This window comes from Camelus bactrianus, chromosome 21 (genome assembly GCF_048773025.1).
Source record: "Camelus bactrianus isolate YW-2024 breed Bactrian camel chromosome 21, ASM4877302v1, whole genome shotgun sequence".
NCBI classification, from domain to species: Eukaryota; Metazoa; Chordata; class Mammalia; order Artiodactyla; family Camelidae; genus Camelus; species Camelus bactrianus.
Window position 1 is genome coordinate 4,356,924 of NC_133559.1, and position 18,146 is coordinate 4,375,069.

The 18,146-nt window shown below is 41.0% G+C and overlaps 1 protein-coding gene across 2 annotated transcripts in view; it reads right to left on the reverse strand.

Moving 5' to 3' along the window:
• The window catches only part of LOC105071778 (histone H2B type 2-F), a 56,231-nt gene that overhangs the window by 5,492 nt on the left and 32,593 nt on the right, over nt 1–18,146 (reverse strand). Inside the window, exons 2-5 of one of the 2 annotated variants that reach the window (XM_010958533.3) lie at nt 14,202–14,352; nt 3,366–3,598; nt 2,200–2,251; nt 1,192–1,379 (exon numbers count right to left, since the gene is read on the reverse strand). In XM_010958533.3, coding sequence (XP_010956835.1) covers nt 1,192–1,379; nt 2,200–2,251; nt 3,366–3,598; nt 14,202–14,323 — 595 coding nt within the window. In that variant the 5' untranslated portion in view covers nt 14,324–14,352. Of the gene's footprint in view, nt 1–1,191; nt 1,380–2,199; nt 2,252–3,365; nt 3,599–14,201; nt 14,353–18,146 lie in introns of those variants that run through there. The other variant, XM_074349347.1, reaches the window with a different exon arrangement.

The following is an 18,146-nucleotide window of genomic DNA, read 5'->3' on the forward strand; positions in this document are numbered from 1 at the left end:
CAGTGGACAGTCTCGGCGTCAGAGGCAGGCAGGCTCGCCACGACGTCACCCCAAGCTGGACTGTCTTCAGTATGCTCCCTGACTTTGCTAGGCCTCAGTGTCCTCGGCTGTGCTGTAAAATCAGGACACCACCCGTTTGAGAGGATGGCTATCCTCAGTAACAGGGGCAACATATGTGTCGTGGTCAATAATGTAAGCATGTAAGTGCTCAATAAACGTGCATCTCCTGTCTTCCCTTGGCTGGTATACTCGCGGGGGAAACATTATGCTGCTTTGCTCCTCAGGGTAAAATGAAAAACAGGAATAGTACCAGGTCAAAACCCATTATAGCTTATTCATACCTGAAATAGTCAATTCAGAAAAAAAAAAAATCAGATATAGCCAGGGGCTAAGGATGATTTCCTGGTCCCTGGTTTTTAACACCAGAATTTGACTCATATGGTTGTCTACAAATGCTTGTCTAAGGAGGGAAAATAAAGAGAAGGCTGAGCAGGAGAACATGAAGGTTTGGTTTTAAACTTACTCTCCTCCTCCTACCCCCACCATGGCTACCCAAGGGCCCTCCTCGGGGAATTCTGGGGAAAGGCATGCTGGTGACAGATTCAGCCTGGCCCAGGTATTGATGGTTTAGAGGATATTACAGCTGAATAATAATAATAATAATAATAATAATAATAATAATAATAATAATAATAATAATAATAATAATAATAATAATGATGATGATGATGATGATGATGATGAAGAAGAAGAAGAATGATGGGTGGGATCTGTAAATCCACAAATGATAAAGAATATTTAGTGGTGAATAGAAAACAGGAACTGTGGCTGTTTACCCAAAGGATTCCAAGAGCAGAGGCCCAATGTTAGTGACATTCGCATCTGTGGTCTGAAAGATTGTGTTTGCAGTGATGATGGAGCATTTGTCCCCTCCCTTTCCCAACTCAGACCCTTCCCCTCAAGTCTGACCCTATGTATGTGCCAGAGGGGGTCTCGTGGCTGATGACATGCGGGACTAGGAATGGGGAAAAGCTATCTGACACCCCTGGAGTCTGGCTTGGCACTGAGTCCCAGACCTGTGCTCAACCAGGTACATCACAGTGAATCTGCTGGGCCTGGCTGCCAGGATGCCTCCTCTTGGTCTAGACAGATGAGCAAGCACCCAGAAACTGGAGGCTCTCTGGTACTCACTGGCCACATTCATTGCAGGGCGCACTTCCTGCTCACCAAGCAGCCGGGAGGTGCTGCTGGGGGGGCGATGGGCGGCGGGCTGGGCGTGGCTGCTGGAGCGGGTCTGGGGCCAAGTCTGGGGCCGCGCGTCCTGCTTGGTCTCTAGGACTTCCATCACTTTACCCTTCTTATGCATCTCCCTTAAGATACTGGTGGGTAAGAAAGACAGAAGGAAAAATGAAGGTCACCTGAATGCCACAGCTATACTGATCTGGGAGCTCACAGGAGAGGACCCAGAAGTCAAGGAGACTGTTCCGTTAGAGAAGCCAAACAATTCGTTTCTGTTTGGGGTAGAGAGCTGGGGGCAGGAGAGAACAACAGTTGTCCAATGCCTTGGCCACAAACATTCTGAGAAAGACAGAAGACCCATCAGGCCCTCTAAACACTTACGGTTCCTTCACAAGACACCCAAAGGTCTGTAAGAGTTCAACAATCTCTGCGAATGATCCATTAAATAGTATTTGCAGTGGCCCATTTAAAACTGCTTCCTGAGACGATGTTGCCTTCCAGGTGTCTTGTAATTTCTAGACCCCCCTCCCTAGCTATAGTCATACAGTGTAAATCTCTTTTTTCAAAGAAAATTTGAAGGCATTTAACATTTGCCGGCACCCACTGGGTCACTCTTGAAGATACCAGGCATAATCTCACTCCAGTCTTTACGGATCCAGGGGAAATCAGAGGGGACCATGGGAGTACAGGAAACCCTGAGGACTGGGCAGTTAGGTTAGAGCAGCTCTATATTATTAAATCAGTGAATTGATGTAAGAGTGGAGGCCAAAAGAATAATACATTTTAAAAACAGGAAATGAGACCACTTTATCACTAAGGATCCATAATGGTTTGATGGTATAATCAACCGTTTGTTTTTTTACAGGGTGTGAGAGCCCCTTCTCCTTTGACCTTCTGGCTCTCGCTTCTGGATCCTCCTCCAGATCGTATCTTTCATAGCCCTTGAAAATTTGGAGTTACCTGAGGTTCCGCAGCGTCTGTCCTGTTTGATTCTTCTTACTCATACAGTCATCTGAAAACCAGATTCAAAGAGGACCAGTCAAAATTTAAGCAGCTCTCATTTCCCAGAATACAAATGAACACTGGCTTTTCTCTCTGGGATGAGAGACACAGAATTGCTTGTCGCTTGAGTCTGGGATACTCTGAATTTTTTCAGAAGAACTTGGGTTGAGTATTTACGGAACTTGCTAGGCAGGCTTTCCCGAACCCACCACGAAGATCATTACCTCTGCTTGCTCTGCTCTGAGTCACAATAAAAAGCTGAAAGTGTCTTTTTTTCCAAAGATCATGAGATTCTTGTCTAACTGGCCTCTGGACCACACTGGCCAGAGCCTCCAAGTCCTGCCGCAAGGCTGGTCCCTAGTCCTGTGTCTGTGTGTTATATCACACTTTCATGCACAACCTACTCCTGTCTCTGTAGAGGTGACAGACAGCCCTGTCTCACCTCTTCATCTGCCATCACGAGCCCCCACAGTGGCCTCAAGCCTGCTCTTACTTTGTGCCCTCAGGTCTCTAGGGAATATTCTATGTAAAAGGCTCCTGAAATAAGAAATATTCCCACAGCCAGGTACTAGTACATGCAGTGCCTAAACCATTTCCAAATCATCATGATTCTTTTTATCACTTTTTGAAGTGCACTGATTAATATTGTTGTTTGATTTTTAGAATAATCATGTGGCATTTAGGGGCTGATATTATTTGACCTAATTTTTTAGGTAAAGGAAATAGATATCAAAAGAAATATGAACATGTACAGAGTTAGTAGTGAACACACATAGGCGAGAGCAAGCATCTTCAGATTCCTAGTTTAGGGTTCTTTTCACAACAACCAGCTGCCCCTGTGCCACCTCTTTCTGCCAGTTAGTCTCAGATAAACACTATCACCCCTAGTGACGCCTCCTGCCCTAGCACCCATACTCTGTGGGAGATGGAGGAATAGGTAATCATCATGGCACCCCAACCCTGTGTGCCTCACTGTTGTTGTTCCTGACTCTGCCGTGGCCCCAAAATGGTGATACAAAGCAGGACACCAGACTGAAAAGTCACTTGTGGATGGGTGTGAGCCTGTATGAGCCTAGGTCCTTGGGAAGGACTAAAGGCCCTCCCGATCCCTGGGGCCCACTTACCTGTACTGAATTTGCTGGCAAGGCTCTCCGCCAGCTGGCTGCCCTTGGCCAGCTGCTCACGGAAATGCTGCTCCATGTAGTAGTCAATGCTGTTACTGCGGAGGAGCTCCTCAAAGGTCTTCACTGTGTTCTTGACGTGCTGGATGAGGAGGGAAGAGATAGCCCCCCCGATTCTCATCTTTTGCCGCAGGTGGGTCAATTCTCGAGCCTGATCCTGGATCAAGGAATATTTCCTAAAGCAGAAAAGAAACAATAAGGGTGGAAAGGGGTAACTGATAGGTTATGGTGCTTCAGCAGAAAGTGCTTTGAAAATTTCTCCAAAAGAGCCCCCACACTGAATTCTAGCTCATGTTTAGTGACCTGCATGTGGTAAAGGGAATAAAAGAAGGAAATGAAAAGGGTTCCTCTTTGTAAAAGACCCCTTCTAAGATCATCTTTCCCCCTGTCCATACTTCTGAAAATGGAACCAGGTTTCCCTCTCTAGTTCTACTTTAAAATCTGTTCCCAGGCCCTCTCTTTAGCTTTTAATTCATGTCAATACAGTAAACAAAGCCAGGTGTTAATTGAAAAGTTGAAAAGAAAATCATCATGTGATAGAAGAGACCACTTGGCCTAGGCAGCAGAATTCTTCTCTCACCAGGATGGACCTACCTGTGTCTTTTCCAAAGACAGCTAAGACTCAATTAGCAAGACATCTTTAAGCCTTTAATTTAACACTATACATTATTGCTTCTGTATTTTTCAGTGTATCTAATATGGTGTTTTACCCATCAGGTAAATGATCTCCAAAAAATGATCTTAACTAATTTAGAATCCCATGATATTCTGGCCAACATAACCACAATTTGCTACAAAAAAGAATAGAAGAGAAGGTTTTAGTTTATCTTGTTTCTGAGGGAGGCAAAGCAATCAGATGTAGGAGCACGAATCAGCCGGTCTGGGTTTTAGCCCCAGTGCACTCTACCCTCCCACTGCAAACCTGGGGAGTCACTGTACTATTTGGTGCCTTAGTTTCTTCATCTGCAAAGTGAGAGTAATATAGCTTCTTTGCCTTTTTAGAAATATGAGTGGGATTGAAATTTATTTTAAATGTTGGGATGAGTAGAGCAGAGCCTGTAAAGCATTTATCTTATCAAAAAGAAGACAGCTTTTAATTCATTAATTTGGTAAGTAATGGTGAACTTAATGTCCTCTGTGTTTCTACAGGTGTACCAGAGCAGAACCAGTGACTTCTGACTTCAGCACTTTCTCTTGGAGACCTTGGCAGTGTCGCCTGTATTGTGCCAGCAGGGGCACAGGTGCTGTTTGTTTTCTGAGAAGCTGAACTTTGCCTGAAGCCCAGAGTCACTGGTCTGGAACAGGTAATCCAGGTGTTGGAAGGAACAAGAATGGGGATCAGGGCAGGTCATCCCCCCAGGTAGCATAAACCTCCCTTTGAACCTTTAAACTACACTGTCCTTTATTCATATTTCTGTCCAACATTTCCCATGCCATTAGGCAGCTACTGGTTACTAGACTAAGAGTTCTTTCAGAACTGGGAGGGTTTTGTCCATCTTATGCATATAGGCAAACACAGAGGAGGCTCTCAGCAAACATTTCTTCAACAATGGAAAAGAGAAGCGCTTGCAAACCTCCGCTCATCCCTCACTGCGTCCCTGCCCTAGCGTCCTCTCAGGTCCCTGCCCTAGCGTCCTCTCAGGGAGCCTACGGATTCTCTACTGATGCAGAAAACCCTTCCTCTAAGAAGGACCCTACACTCACTTGTGGGGAGTTCTGTGAAATGGGAATGTCCTCAGAAATACATACAGAAGTGGGTGACACCTTAGCAAAAGATGGCCTTGCCCTACACTCCTTGCAGCTGGGCTTCTGAAACTCTCAGAGGCTAGGACGGTTAGAATATTCTGTTGAACCTATCTATTTGTATATTTTTCTTCCCCACCAGTTTGAACTTCTTCATGGAGGAGACCAGATCTTATTGATTCCAAATGCCCAACATGATATCCAGAAAATGATACATTTAGTAAATATTTATGAGCTATTATGTATAAAAGCCTTTCTCAAATGTAATATAAGTACAGAAAGATATTATTATTACTGCTGCTTCAGATGCATTAGGATTTAAATACAATGCAAAAATCTCAGAAAATCTACTTTGATTCCAAATGCAGATGACTTACTTTTTTGTTCCTCATCTAGAGAGAACTCAGAAGTTAATTCAAAATATGTTTCAACAACTGGCCTATAAAGGCCATAAGGTCTCTCGTGATAAGCTTCAGTTTTTACAAGGAAAGGTACGATACCCAGGTCATTATTTATCTGCAAAAGGAAACTTTCTGTCTCCAGAAGGAATAAGTACCACCCCAAGTAACCCCAACCCACGACTGAGAAAGAACTTAGAGGCTTCCTCACACCAGCAGGATATTGCCAAGCCAGGGTCCCTAACTTTTGCTTGTTAGCTTCTCCACTCTATGTATGAACTGCCTAAAAATAACACTCAAGGACCTCTTCCTTGGGAAACAAAATAGGAAGACTTTACTGAAATTAAATGGGCTTTACAAAATCCTCCTGCATTGGGACTCCCCAGCTATACTAAACCTTTTATGTTGTTTGTTTAGGAATGTAAAATCAGGCTGTGGGAGGACTTCCTTAAAAACATGGAGTTAAACATAGACATACAGCTATTCCAGTTTACAGGTCCAGCGGCCAGAGCACACCCCAATTGTTTAAAGGCAGTAGCTGCAGCCACTAAAGTTATAGAATCCTCCTTGAAACTTGTTCAGGGAAGTGAATTAAATTTACAGGTTCCTTATGTTGTACAAAGTTTGCTAAACACTGAGCATACACACCATTTCTTAGTAGACTAACATCTTACGAGATTCTACTTGTCTCCTAATCTGAGCATTCTTTGCTGCAGCTCTTTAAACCCTGCTACCCTTACCCAGCGAAGGAGAGAGACGCATAATTGTGTTGAATTGGGCTCCCCAAATCTAACTCCTAGATTAGATTTCCAAGAAACTCTACTAGCCAATCCAGATTTAGTACTCTCTGCAGATGGCTCCTGTGCCAAAAATTCTGAAAGAAAATATCACACTGGATGTGCTATCACTATTCAATTAGAATTGAGGAGTCTCTTCCTCAGTTTAACTCAGCCCAACCTGCAGAACAGTTTGATCTCACTTGAGCCTTTGAATTGGCAAAAGAAAAAAACCGCAAATGTTTACACTGTTAGCAGGTATGCCTTCAGAGTGGTCCATGACTTTGGTATGCTCTGGGAACAGAGATTTTTCTTCTTTGTGGTACATCTATAAAAATGAACTTCAGGTTACTGACCTCTCTGCACTATTACTGCCCTCACAAGTTGCTGTCATAAAAATTGAGGCTCATACCCACTGATGAGACCCTGAATACCAGGGAAATGCGATGACTGACTTTTATGCAAAGAAATTCCTAATGTACCAAAACTTTGTAATGTAAATGGACTCCATAAAATGGCCAAGGGAACAGAAACCAAACTTTCTGTATAGCCATTTTTCTCAGTTTCCATAACCTATGGTCCACTGTAGAGTCAAATCAGATTACTTAAGACAGTTTGTATAATAGATACGAAATTGTATCTGATGCTGAAAGACACAAAAGTAGCACCCAAGAAGGATGCATATTTAATTAAAAAGAGGACTTTGGGAAGCCCCAAATGGCTGTCTGATGCTTCCTGGATTCCTCAAATTACCACTCTAACAAGCACTTCATGTGACTACCTATTACAGAATTGACAAAATGACTCAAATTATGAAAAAAATATTAGTGGAGTGATTGTTCTAAATTAGCAAGACAGGTTTATAATCAATGTTTAACTTACGAGTCAGATAACCTAGGTAAAATCATTAAGGTAACTCCAGTGGCTGCTTCCCCACCAGCTGGAACATTTGAACATTTAAAATAAGACTTTTTCAACTGTCTCCTTTATGGGCTATCAATATGTACTTGTAACGGTATGTCTATTTCTAGAGGAACAGAAGCTTTCCCATGTTGGAAAGCTGATGCCACCACAGCAGCAAAGAAATGATTAGAAAGTGTTTTTCTACTATGGGGAATCCCAAACGAAATTTCAAGTGATAGAGGGACTCATTTTACTGGACAGGTTATAAAACAAAGGTTGTATAACAAAGGTTATTCAAACATTCTGGCACTGTCATTGCCCCTGTCATCCTCAGTCTTCAGGGAAAGTTGAATGTTCCAGTGATATTCTAAAATTAAAATTGGTAAAAGTTACTGAAAATACAAGAATACCTTGTCCTAAAGTGTTCATCTTAGCCCTCATGACGAGGTCAACACCTTTTGGGAAACACAAATTTAACACCTTATGAAATCATCACTGGGCAGCCCATGCCTTTGATGAGAGAACTCCATGCATATCCTGCCCTTGTAAATTCTCATATGAGCCAGTACTGTAAAGCACTAATACAATACTCAGAAGCTTATATTCAACAGGTCAAGGAGGCATTCCAAGACCCTCAGTCTGATAAGGACTTTGTATCCATACACTGGAACCTGGAGACTGAGTACTCTGAAAGAGCTATCAGTGAAAAACAGTGCACTTGAACTTCGATGGAAAGAGCCCTACCAGGTTCTTTTCATTTCTCACACAGCACTTAAATTACAAGATATTGAAGCTTGGGTCCATGTCTTTCAACTAAAGAGAGCCTCCCCACCCTCACTTCCACCATCAGACTCCTGGACTCCTGGACTCCTGGACTTGTCAACCTATGGTTGACTTAAAATGAAGGAGCTCCAGGAAAAAGATCTTCCTTTGAAGCAGATGACAACACAAGGTAGACAGTTTACATCCAAGACATGATTCTGCTGGCTCCTCCATCTTTCCCAGGACTTATTTTTATAACAATAAAAATTGTGTATTACTGTTTGACAAACACAAAACCTTCAAACTCATGTTCCTTTTTCTGTTAAGGATTTTCTCCACTCACAAAGTTCCACCATTCAATACACACCCTCCTTTACTAATTAAAACAATTGTTGGTTATGGAGCCACTTAAATGCTCAGGAAGACTCTCAGTTAATATTATGACCAGAGTTTACACATGCTTGGAGGACAGAAAGATTTGGTATCCATCCCTTGACCATTCAACTAAAACTTACGGTCAATTAATCTGGTATTGAGAGGAAGCTGTGGAAACAAAAGGACAGCCCATAACCACTGTAAACTTCATTGCTGGCAATCGGTCCATATGCATAGAACACCTTAATGGTACTAGACTTGATTTAGGTCATGTTCTGGACTCACTCTGTAAACATACTCTTTGGTTTGACTCAGATGTTGGAAACTGAACTACTATATATAACGACATATTTTAAAACAGATAATGACAACAATACTTTTGATTATGTTATTAAGAAAATCACTGAAGCTAAACTTAATTTAGCTTATTCTGCAAAACAAGCAAAAATTACCTTGGGCTGCATCTTGTAAATGCCCCTGAAAATCATAAATGAAACTTTAGCTGTTCCCCTAAATTGGCACGAGGTGGCCACTTTTAACCAATCCTCTATTGCTTGGAAAGCTCTAATGCTGCAACAAGTCATTGTAAATAATAAAAAGCCTCTGCATTCTCCTGTACAGGCTACCTTATAACAACACACCTCTGAGCCTCATTCTACTGTCAGTTTAAGAGCTCCCAGTTTTTGGACTGTTTTTATATGCACAATAAACTCTTACTAATCACTATTTTAATGATCCAAAGGTTTCAATTTTCCTGTTTCCAGATTTTTGACATTCAGTTTCTGCTTTCTCATTCACAACAACTGTCACTGCCCACCTCCCCTCCATCATCTTACTCTCTTTCTCCAGCTAAGAAGATGTTCTTCTCTCATCTGCTCTTTCAGCTCTGAGATCTCAGGATGCAGTATTAGCGCAGTGCTCCTTGCAAGAAACACACACACAACACACAGATATGCACCAGGGGCCACGGCCTGGTCCTGGCTGCATTTACCAAGATTACAGACCCTTCAACAGCCCAGTATGTCAAGACGTAGAAAATACTAGTGCGGGAAGGAACCTCATCTTATTTTATGGATGAAGACATTGAGGCTTACAAAGAATAAGAAAAATATTTGATATATGTCAATAGTATCTCAATAAAGCCAGGGGAGGCAATATACCTGACCTACCACAACTGGTTGGTGGAAGAGCCATTATTTAAAATTTTGGCTTCAAACTCAGAATCTAGTATTCTTTATCAGTGCCATGCATCCTCCTGTTCTGACTTTCAAGGGTCTCTGAGATAAGTAAGACTATTTCTACTTCCAGGACAAGGCCAATTATTGAAGCATTCATTGTTTGGATTCTATAGGTCTATCATTTATTCTCAGGCAATTTCCAAATAATAAATAGGTCTTATCACAATGACAATTAAAGTGTACTTGGGTAATTTTTTTAAATAAAAGCTGATTGTTGGAAAGAATCAATAAAATCAATAAGCCTCTAGACAGATTAACTAAGAAAAAGAGAGAAGACACAAATTACTAATAGAAGAAATGAAAAAGAGGACATCATTATAGATCCCATGGGCATTAAAAGGACAATAAAGGAATACTATTAACAACTCTATTCCCATAAATTTGATAACCTAGATAAAATGGGCCAATTTCTTGGAAAACACAATCTGCCAAAATCCACACAAGAAGAAATAGATAATTTTTATAGACCTATATCTATTAAAGATTCAATAATGAATAATCTTCCAAAACAGAAAGCACCAGGCCCAGATGAGTTCACTAGTGAATTCTACCAAACATTAAGGAAAAAATTATACCAATTTTCTACAGTCTCTTTCAGAAGACAGAAGCAGAGGGGATACTTTCTAACTCATTCTAACATTCTTAAGCTAACATTACACTAATATCAAAACCTGGCAAAGGCATTATAAAAAACAAACTACAGACCAATATCTCTCATAACATAGATGCAAAAATTCTCAGGAAAATATCGGCAATCCAACAATAAAAAAAAAAAGAATCATACAACACATCATGAAGTGAGATTTATCCCAGGCATGCAAAGCTGGTTTGAGCATTTGAAAATCAGTTGATGTAATTCATCACATCAACAGGCTAATGAAGAAAAATCATGTGATTATATATACATAGATGCAGAAACAGCACTTGACAAAATCCAACACCCATTCATGATTGGAAAAAAAACAAACCTCCCAGTAAAATGGGAATAAAGAGAAACTTTCTCAATTTGATAAAGAATATCTACAAAAAATATACAGCTAACATTACACCTAGTGATAGGAAACTAGAGGCTTTTCTACTCAGGTCCGAGACAAGGTAAGGATACTCACCCCCTCCTTTTTTTTTCCCCTTATTGCAGTATAGGTGATTTACAATGTTGTGTTAGTTTCAGGTGTACAGAAAAGTGATATAGATATAGGTATAAGTCAGATTCTTTTCCATTATAGGTTATTACAAGATATTGAATATAGTTCCCTGTGCTACACAGTAGGTCCTTCTGTTTACCTTATAGGATACCCTTTCTCACCACTCCTTTTCAACATCATATTGGAATTCCTAGCTAATGCAATAAGACAAGATAAGGAAATAAAAGGTTTATAGATTGGAAAAGATGAAATAAAACTGTCATTATTTGCAAATGACATTCTCGTCTATGTAGAAAATCTGAAAGAATCAACAAAAAAACTCTTAGAACTAATAAGTGATTATAGTAAGGTTGCAGAATACAAGGTTAATACATGTTGTATTAGGACTTGATAAAGGACTGTTAGCCAAAGCCAGTTGTTTTCCTATATGCCAGGCAATGAAAAAGTGGAATTTGAAGTTGAAACAATACCATTTACATTAACACCCCTCAAAATGATACACTTAGGTATAAATCTAACAAAATATGTACAAGATCTATATGAGGCAAACTACAAAACTCTGAGGAAGGAAATCAAAGAAGAATTAAATAAATGAAGAGATATTTCATATTTGTGGATAGGAAGATGCAATATTGTCAAGATGTCAGTTCTTCCCAACTAAAGATTCAAAGCAATCCCAATCTAAATCCCAGCAAGTTATTTGGTGGATATTGGCAAACTGATTCTAAGGTTTACATGGAGAGACAAAAGAACCAGAATAGTGAACACAATATTGAAAGATAAGAACAAAGTCAGAGTACTGACACTACCAACTTTAAGATTTACCATAAAGCTATAGTAATCAAGAAAGTGTGGTATTGGTGAAAGAACAGACAAACCAATGGAAGAGAACAGAAGAGCCCAGAAACAGATGCACAAAAATATAGTTGACTGATCTTTGACAAAGGAGTAAAGGCAATACAATTGAGAAAAGACAGTCTTTCCAGCAAATAGTGCTGGAGAACTAGACATCCACATGCAAAAAACTGAATCTAGTTGCAGACTTTACAACCGTCATAAAAATTAATTCAGAATAGATCATAAACCTAAATGTTAAAAAAAAAAAACTATGAAACTCCTAGAAGGTAATGTAGCAGAAAATCTAGATAATCTTGAGTTTGATGATGACTTTTTAGATATAACTCCAAAGGCATCATCCATAAAAGAAATAATTGATAATCTGGACTTGATTGAAATAAAAAACTTTTGTTTTGCAAAAGATATGTTCACAAGAGTAAGAAGATAAATCACAGACATGGAGAAATATTTGCAAAATATATACCCGATAAAGGACTATTATCCAAAATATACAAAGAACTCTCAAAACTCAACAATAAGAAAATGAACAATCCAATTAAATAACAGGCAAAAGATCTGAACAGACACCAAAGGTATACAGAGGGCACGTAAGCATATGAAAAGATGCTCAACATCAATGTCATCATGGAATTGCCAATTAAGACAACAAGATACCACTTCGCATCTGTCAGAATGGTGAAAATCCAGAACGCTGACAATACCAAATGCTGGTAAGGATGTGGCACAAAAAATACTCTCATTCATTGCTGATGGGAATGCAAAATGCTACAGCCACTTTTGAAGGCAGTTTCTTACAAAACTAACCATATTCTTACCATATGACCCAACAATCACACTCCTCACTATTTGCCCAAATGAGCTGAAAACTTGTGTCCCTATGAAATTTTCCACACAATGTTTACAGAAGCTTAATTCATAACTGCCAAAATTTGGAAGAAACCAAGATGTCCTTCAGTAGGTAAATGAATAAATTAACTGTGGTACATCCAGAAAATGGAAAATACTCAATTCTTTTTAAAAAATGAGCAATCAAGCTATTAAAAGACATGGAGGAAACTTAAATGCATATTACTATGTGAAAGAAGCCATTGGAAAAAGCTACATAGTGTATGATTGCAACTACATGACATTCTGGAAAAGGCAAAACTATGGCAGCAGTAAAAAGATTAGTGGTTGCCAAGGATTAGAAGGGAGGGAAGGATGACTGGGTGGAGCACAGAGTACTTTTTTAGGGCACTGAATAGTCATTCTATACGATACTATTAATGGTGATGCTTGTCATTATACTTTTGTCAATATCCATAGGATGTACAGTACCAAGAATGAATCTTAATACAAACCATGGACTTTGAGTGACAATGACATTTATCAAGTGTGACAAATATACCAGTCTGGTGCAGGATGTTGCTAGTGGGGGAGGAGGCCACACATGTGTGGAGACAGGGTGTATGCGGTCTCTGTACTTTCCACTCAATTTTGCTCTGAATTTAAAACTGTTCTAAAATTAAGTCTATTTGTAAAATAAAAAAAAAGAATGATCATGGGAACATAAATTTTAAAAATGTATTTGACAAAGTGGGTAGGCTTTGTGAATTGAGAGCCCAGGATTCTTATAATATTTCTGTTGAAGGCTATTGTGTAGCTTCGATCAAGCAGCTATATCTTTGGGCCTGAGTATTCTCAATTACAAAATAACTCTAAGATTATTTCAGCTCTAACATTATTCTCTGGGTCAGTGAAATTTAAGTGGCACATACTGACAGTGACCTAATGGAGCATGAAGCAGAATCTTAATCACCTCCAAATCTGTGCCCCAACCACTAAGCAAGTTGGTGATGATTTAGTATTTCAGTAACTGGTGCTCACAGGTAATGCGTACTGGATTAACCCCACATTATTTGAATGTGTTCAAAAAGCTATAGCGAAACAGTCATTAAAGACAGACTTGATAAATTTAGCCATCAGGCCATTATTTGCCAATTTTATAAGCTTATTTTAAAAATTGAGCTTATCATGCTGTAGAATATACAGAAATAGAAATATCAGATTGTACACATGAAACATATAATATTATAAGTCAATGTTACCTCAATAAAAGTTAATTTTTAAAAATTCAGCTTATCAAAATTGCCACTTTAGAAACCAGGGACGTGAGCACCTGTAGAGAACTGAGTGGCGATGGACGAGCCTCTGCAAAAGTCCGCCGCCTCAGGTGCTGAGACGGGTCAGCTTTCACCAGCGAAACATCTGAGGTAACAGGAGAGTCTCATGTGCGCCCATCAGTGCAGAAAAGAGACATTACTCACGTGACGGGAAGAATTCCATGAAGTCTCAAGCCCCAGGAAGATCATGTATTTGGTGCATACATGCATTGTTAGTTTGAATAAAACCAAACTACTCTGAATAATATAAAAATAATTAATAATAAAAACGCTATAGGCTTTTCTCTAAAGAATTTCCAGGAAAATCTTAAGAGAAAGCCCTTCAATTAAGGCACAGAGCCTGGATGCAGATCCTGAAAGCTGCTATGACAGCAGTGACTTAATTCTGACAGTGGAAGCCTCTGAACAGAGTCTCTTACCTACTGTGGGACACAGAGGAGAATCCTGCTTCCTCAGGCTGAGTCTTCTGCTCATTCACTCCCCTCTCAGCAGGTCCCTTCTTCTCTAAGGGCTTATGCATTCCAGACTTCAGTTGGAGCATTTTGTCATGAAGAACCCTCTTACTGCATCCTTTAAAAGGAAAGATAGAAAAGAAATGCATCTGGGTCTCCATAATGGCTAGATTTTCCTCCAAAGCTACCTAGAGGAATCAAAACAAAATAATGATTTAAAGAAGTTGGATTACTACGAAGGATCCCCTAGGAGCATAAAAATCACAAAAAGCAGAACCTACAGGTTAGTAAATCGTGACGCTTACAATGTGCCCCCTTGGAGAGTTCTTCCCCCGCTATGAGGACCCTGCTGATCCACTGGGTTGAAGGAAAGATGCCGCAAGTAGTGGGAGCTGCTGCTATGAGGAGGGGGTGGGGGTCCAGAGAAGTGTTAGAAGTAAAAACAAGCAAATAATAAAGTAAACAAATGAAAACAAACTGGGCTAAAGGATGAGTATTTTTTATTCTTACAGTTGAGATAGTTTCCTGAGAGTGTCCCTTCAGAAATCAGAAAGCCTTTTTGTCATTCCATCAAGTTTTGAGAGTCATGAAGGCAGAAACAAAGTTTGAGATGCCAGCCTTCAAACCCCAGGTCACTGGACATCAACAGTAGTGCCATGGGAAGGACTCAGGGAGTGTACTTTCAAGGTGTAATCACAGAATCAGGACGTAGAGGGAGCTACAGAACCTAAGGAAGCCCTGCCTTCTGATGGCCTGTCACACTCAACACAAGGCTACCTGTTTTTCCATGGATATCTCTATCAATAAAGAATACCTCTCTTACCAGCCAGTTCTTTCTTTCTTTCTTTTAATTGAAGTATAGTCAGTTTACAATGTTGTGTCAATTTCTGGGGTACAGCATAATGTTTCAGTCATACATATACACGCATATATTCCTTTTCATACTCTTTTTTTTATAGGTTACTACAAGATATTGAATATAGTTCCCTGTGCTATACAGTATAAACTTGTTGTTTACCTGTTTTATATGTAGTAGTTAGTATGTGCAAATTTTGAACTTGCAATTCATCCCTTCCCACCCCCTTTCCTCCTGGTAACCGTAAGTTTGTTCTTTCTGTGAGTCTGTTTCTGTTTGTAAATAAGTTCCTTTGTATCATTTTCTTTAGATCCCACATATAGGTGATATCACGATTTGTCTTTCTCTCTGCTTACTTCACTTAGTATGATCATTTCCAGGCCCATCCATATTGCTGCAAATGGCATTATTTTATTCTTTTTTATGGCTGAGTAGTATTCCATTGCAGAAATATACCACAACTTCTTTATTAAAGTTTTTTTAATTGAAAGAGTAATACATGCCTATCCAAGGGGAAAAAGTTAGTTGGGAAAGATTTTTGTTGGAAAAGAATAATATTTAAAGGCATTTTTTTGGCTTTGTCATTTATTTATGTATCATCTTTCCTTTTCGTTTTTCTAAAGTTGGCATAAAGCAGGCCTCATGTGTTTGTGTATAACTTTTGGAACGTGTATTTCCATTTAAAACTATTAAAATTAAAATATTCATCGTTAACGTCCCGGATTTATCTTACGTTCCACCAACAGTGCACTTGAAATAAAATGGGCCCAACCTAGGAGGCAAACCTACCTGGCTGAAGTGCCCTTCCTTGGTGTGTGTCATTAACAGTAGTTGCTTTCCCTAGTGTATTGGTTGAACATTTCCCCTACACCTGAAAGTCGTCATTTAAAACCCGTCATAAACCGTTTCCGTCGCTAAAAGATTTTAAAGTACTCTTACCCCAAGTAAGTGCATTAAAAATAGACGTATCTATTGCATCCTTGGAATCCATAAAAAGTCCAGGGAGAGATGTGTTCAAGTGCTACCCAGTTGGGGAGGAAGAGGGGCTACTTGCTAACTGGTAGCCGGGCCAAGTTTGCTTTGACTCCAACTACTGAGAGGAACTTGACTCACCTTCACCAGCGACTGGAAGACTGGCTCCCTGCGGACGCCGACTTCATCTTCATGGTGCTTTAGATGAGGAAATAGCACTGGATTTCTTCTTTTCCCTTAATTTATTTCCACCTCTCCCTCTGTCTTCAAGACCGTTTTTTGGATCCTTACTGGACAGGACTTAAAAGAGAGGCTGCCCTTCTACCGGTCTCTCCCTGGACGTTACTGCCCGCGGACGAGACCAGAGGAGCCGGAAGGGCAGCGCGTGCGCGGGAACCGCAAGCTCGCCGCGTGCGCCCGCGCGCACCGCGCACATGCGCCTTGCGGGCTCTTGGCGAATTGAATCAATGCCTCCCGCAGCTTCTCTGCCGGCGCCACGGGAGGTGTGGGGCTGCCCACCCCGCGAGAGCGGCCGCGGGGAGGCGGCGCAGCCCTGCTCCTGGCCCTCGAAGATAGGCTGGGAAGAGGCTGATTTGAACCAGCAGAGCCAAGAAAAGTCTCAACCGCGGCCCAGACCAACCGTACCGAGTTTAAAGGTCTCAAACCCCAAAGTCTCAGCGGACTGAGGGTAACGTGTTAAATGAGTTTCCATACCCTTATGAGGAGAGTCGTGGACCCAAATCAGAGACCAAGAAAGATTGTGTGAATCAAAGTGCGCAATTAACCAGAGAGGAAAAACGATCTCTTAACAGACTAGATGATGGATGGTGAGAGGAAGCCCGTTAAGATTTTCGGCGTGAGTGTATGAAGGACAGAATTGCCGTCAACAAGGTAAAAAAAACTGCGGGTGCAGCAGATGGTAGGCGGAAGATCCGGAATCCAGTTTAGGCCTCCCCACGCCCAGTCTACTTGAAAGCGTTTTCCATTCTTGCTATCCCCATTCCTGCATCCGCAGGGGTCCTTTATGATGTTGGAGATCCTGGGGTGTCACCCCGGGCCCCTCCCCTTCTGCCTCCTCCCTGCACCCTGTCCCTTCCCCGGCCCCAGCGTCCTTCTCTCCGCACGCGGCCGCCCCGCAGAGGCGCGTCTCCAGGGCCGATCCGAGGTGCGGCCGTGAGGAGGCGACTCGGGTCTTGCAGGCCTGGCGGGCCTCGTGCGCGCTGCGTGCGTCACCTTCGAGCTCCTTTTTTGGAGGAAGCAGGGAGGGAACGGCCTTGGAAAAGGGTTTCAGGAACGACGGGTAACCGCTCGGAAGGCCCAAGGCCTCCTAGAGCAAAGGGAAAAAAGGTCATTCTGGCCCGAAGTCGGGAGAAAAGCCAGGGGCTTTCAAGTAGGCTAGTGGCTAGGCTTCAAAGCTCCGCGGCCTGGGTTTGATTCCCGGTGGGGGAAGATACCTCACCTCGCTGTGTATTTTCCTTATCCCTATTTTACTACCAAGTTTGGCATTTTCTAACTGCTGTGGTTCATTTTCCCCACGACTGGTGGAGAAATGGCTTTAACTATTTATCGAGGATACATGCCAAAAGGGGGAACGGCTAGGTGAAATGTAATATGAATTTAAAACTCCCATATGCACTGACCACCAACGTGTAAGTAACAATTACATGTCCCATACAGTATGAGACTTAATTTTTCTCCCCCACATTTAAAACCAACACTAGAAATTATCAAACTTTTAGATATAATTTTGAATTTTACTGACCATCAACCAATCTCTTCATAGCCAATTTTTCTCACAGGCCTTTTTTTTTTTTTTTTGTCTTCACAGATTTATTCCTGCATTTGAAAGCCCTTGTAAGACTAATAAGACCCTTTGATTGACACCAGATAGCCCAGATGTCGAGGGAGACCCCACTAGGCTTCTCAAGATGTGGGCCATTACCATTTACTCTAAGGAAGGCCAGGCAACTAAAACAGAATATTCAGGGAACTTACTCTGTAACTGGCCATTTTTCCTTGTAAACTTAAATCAAAGTACTGTGAAAATAAACTATTCCCACTAGGAGATAATATTGTTTCTTCTG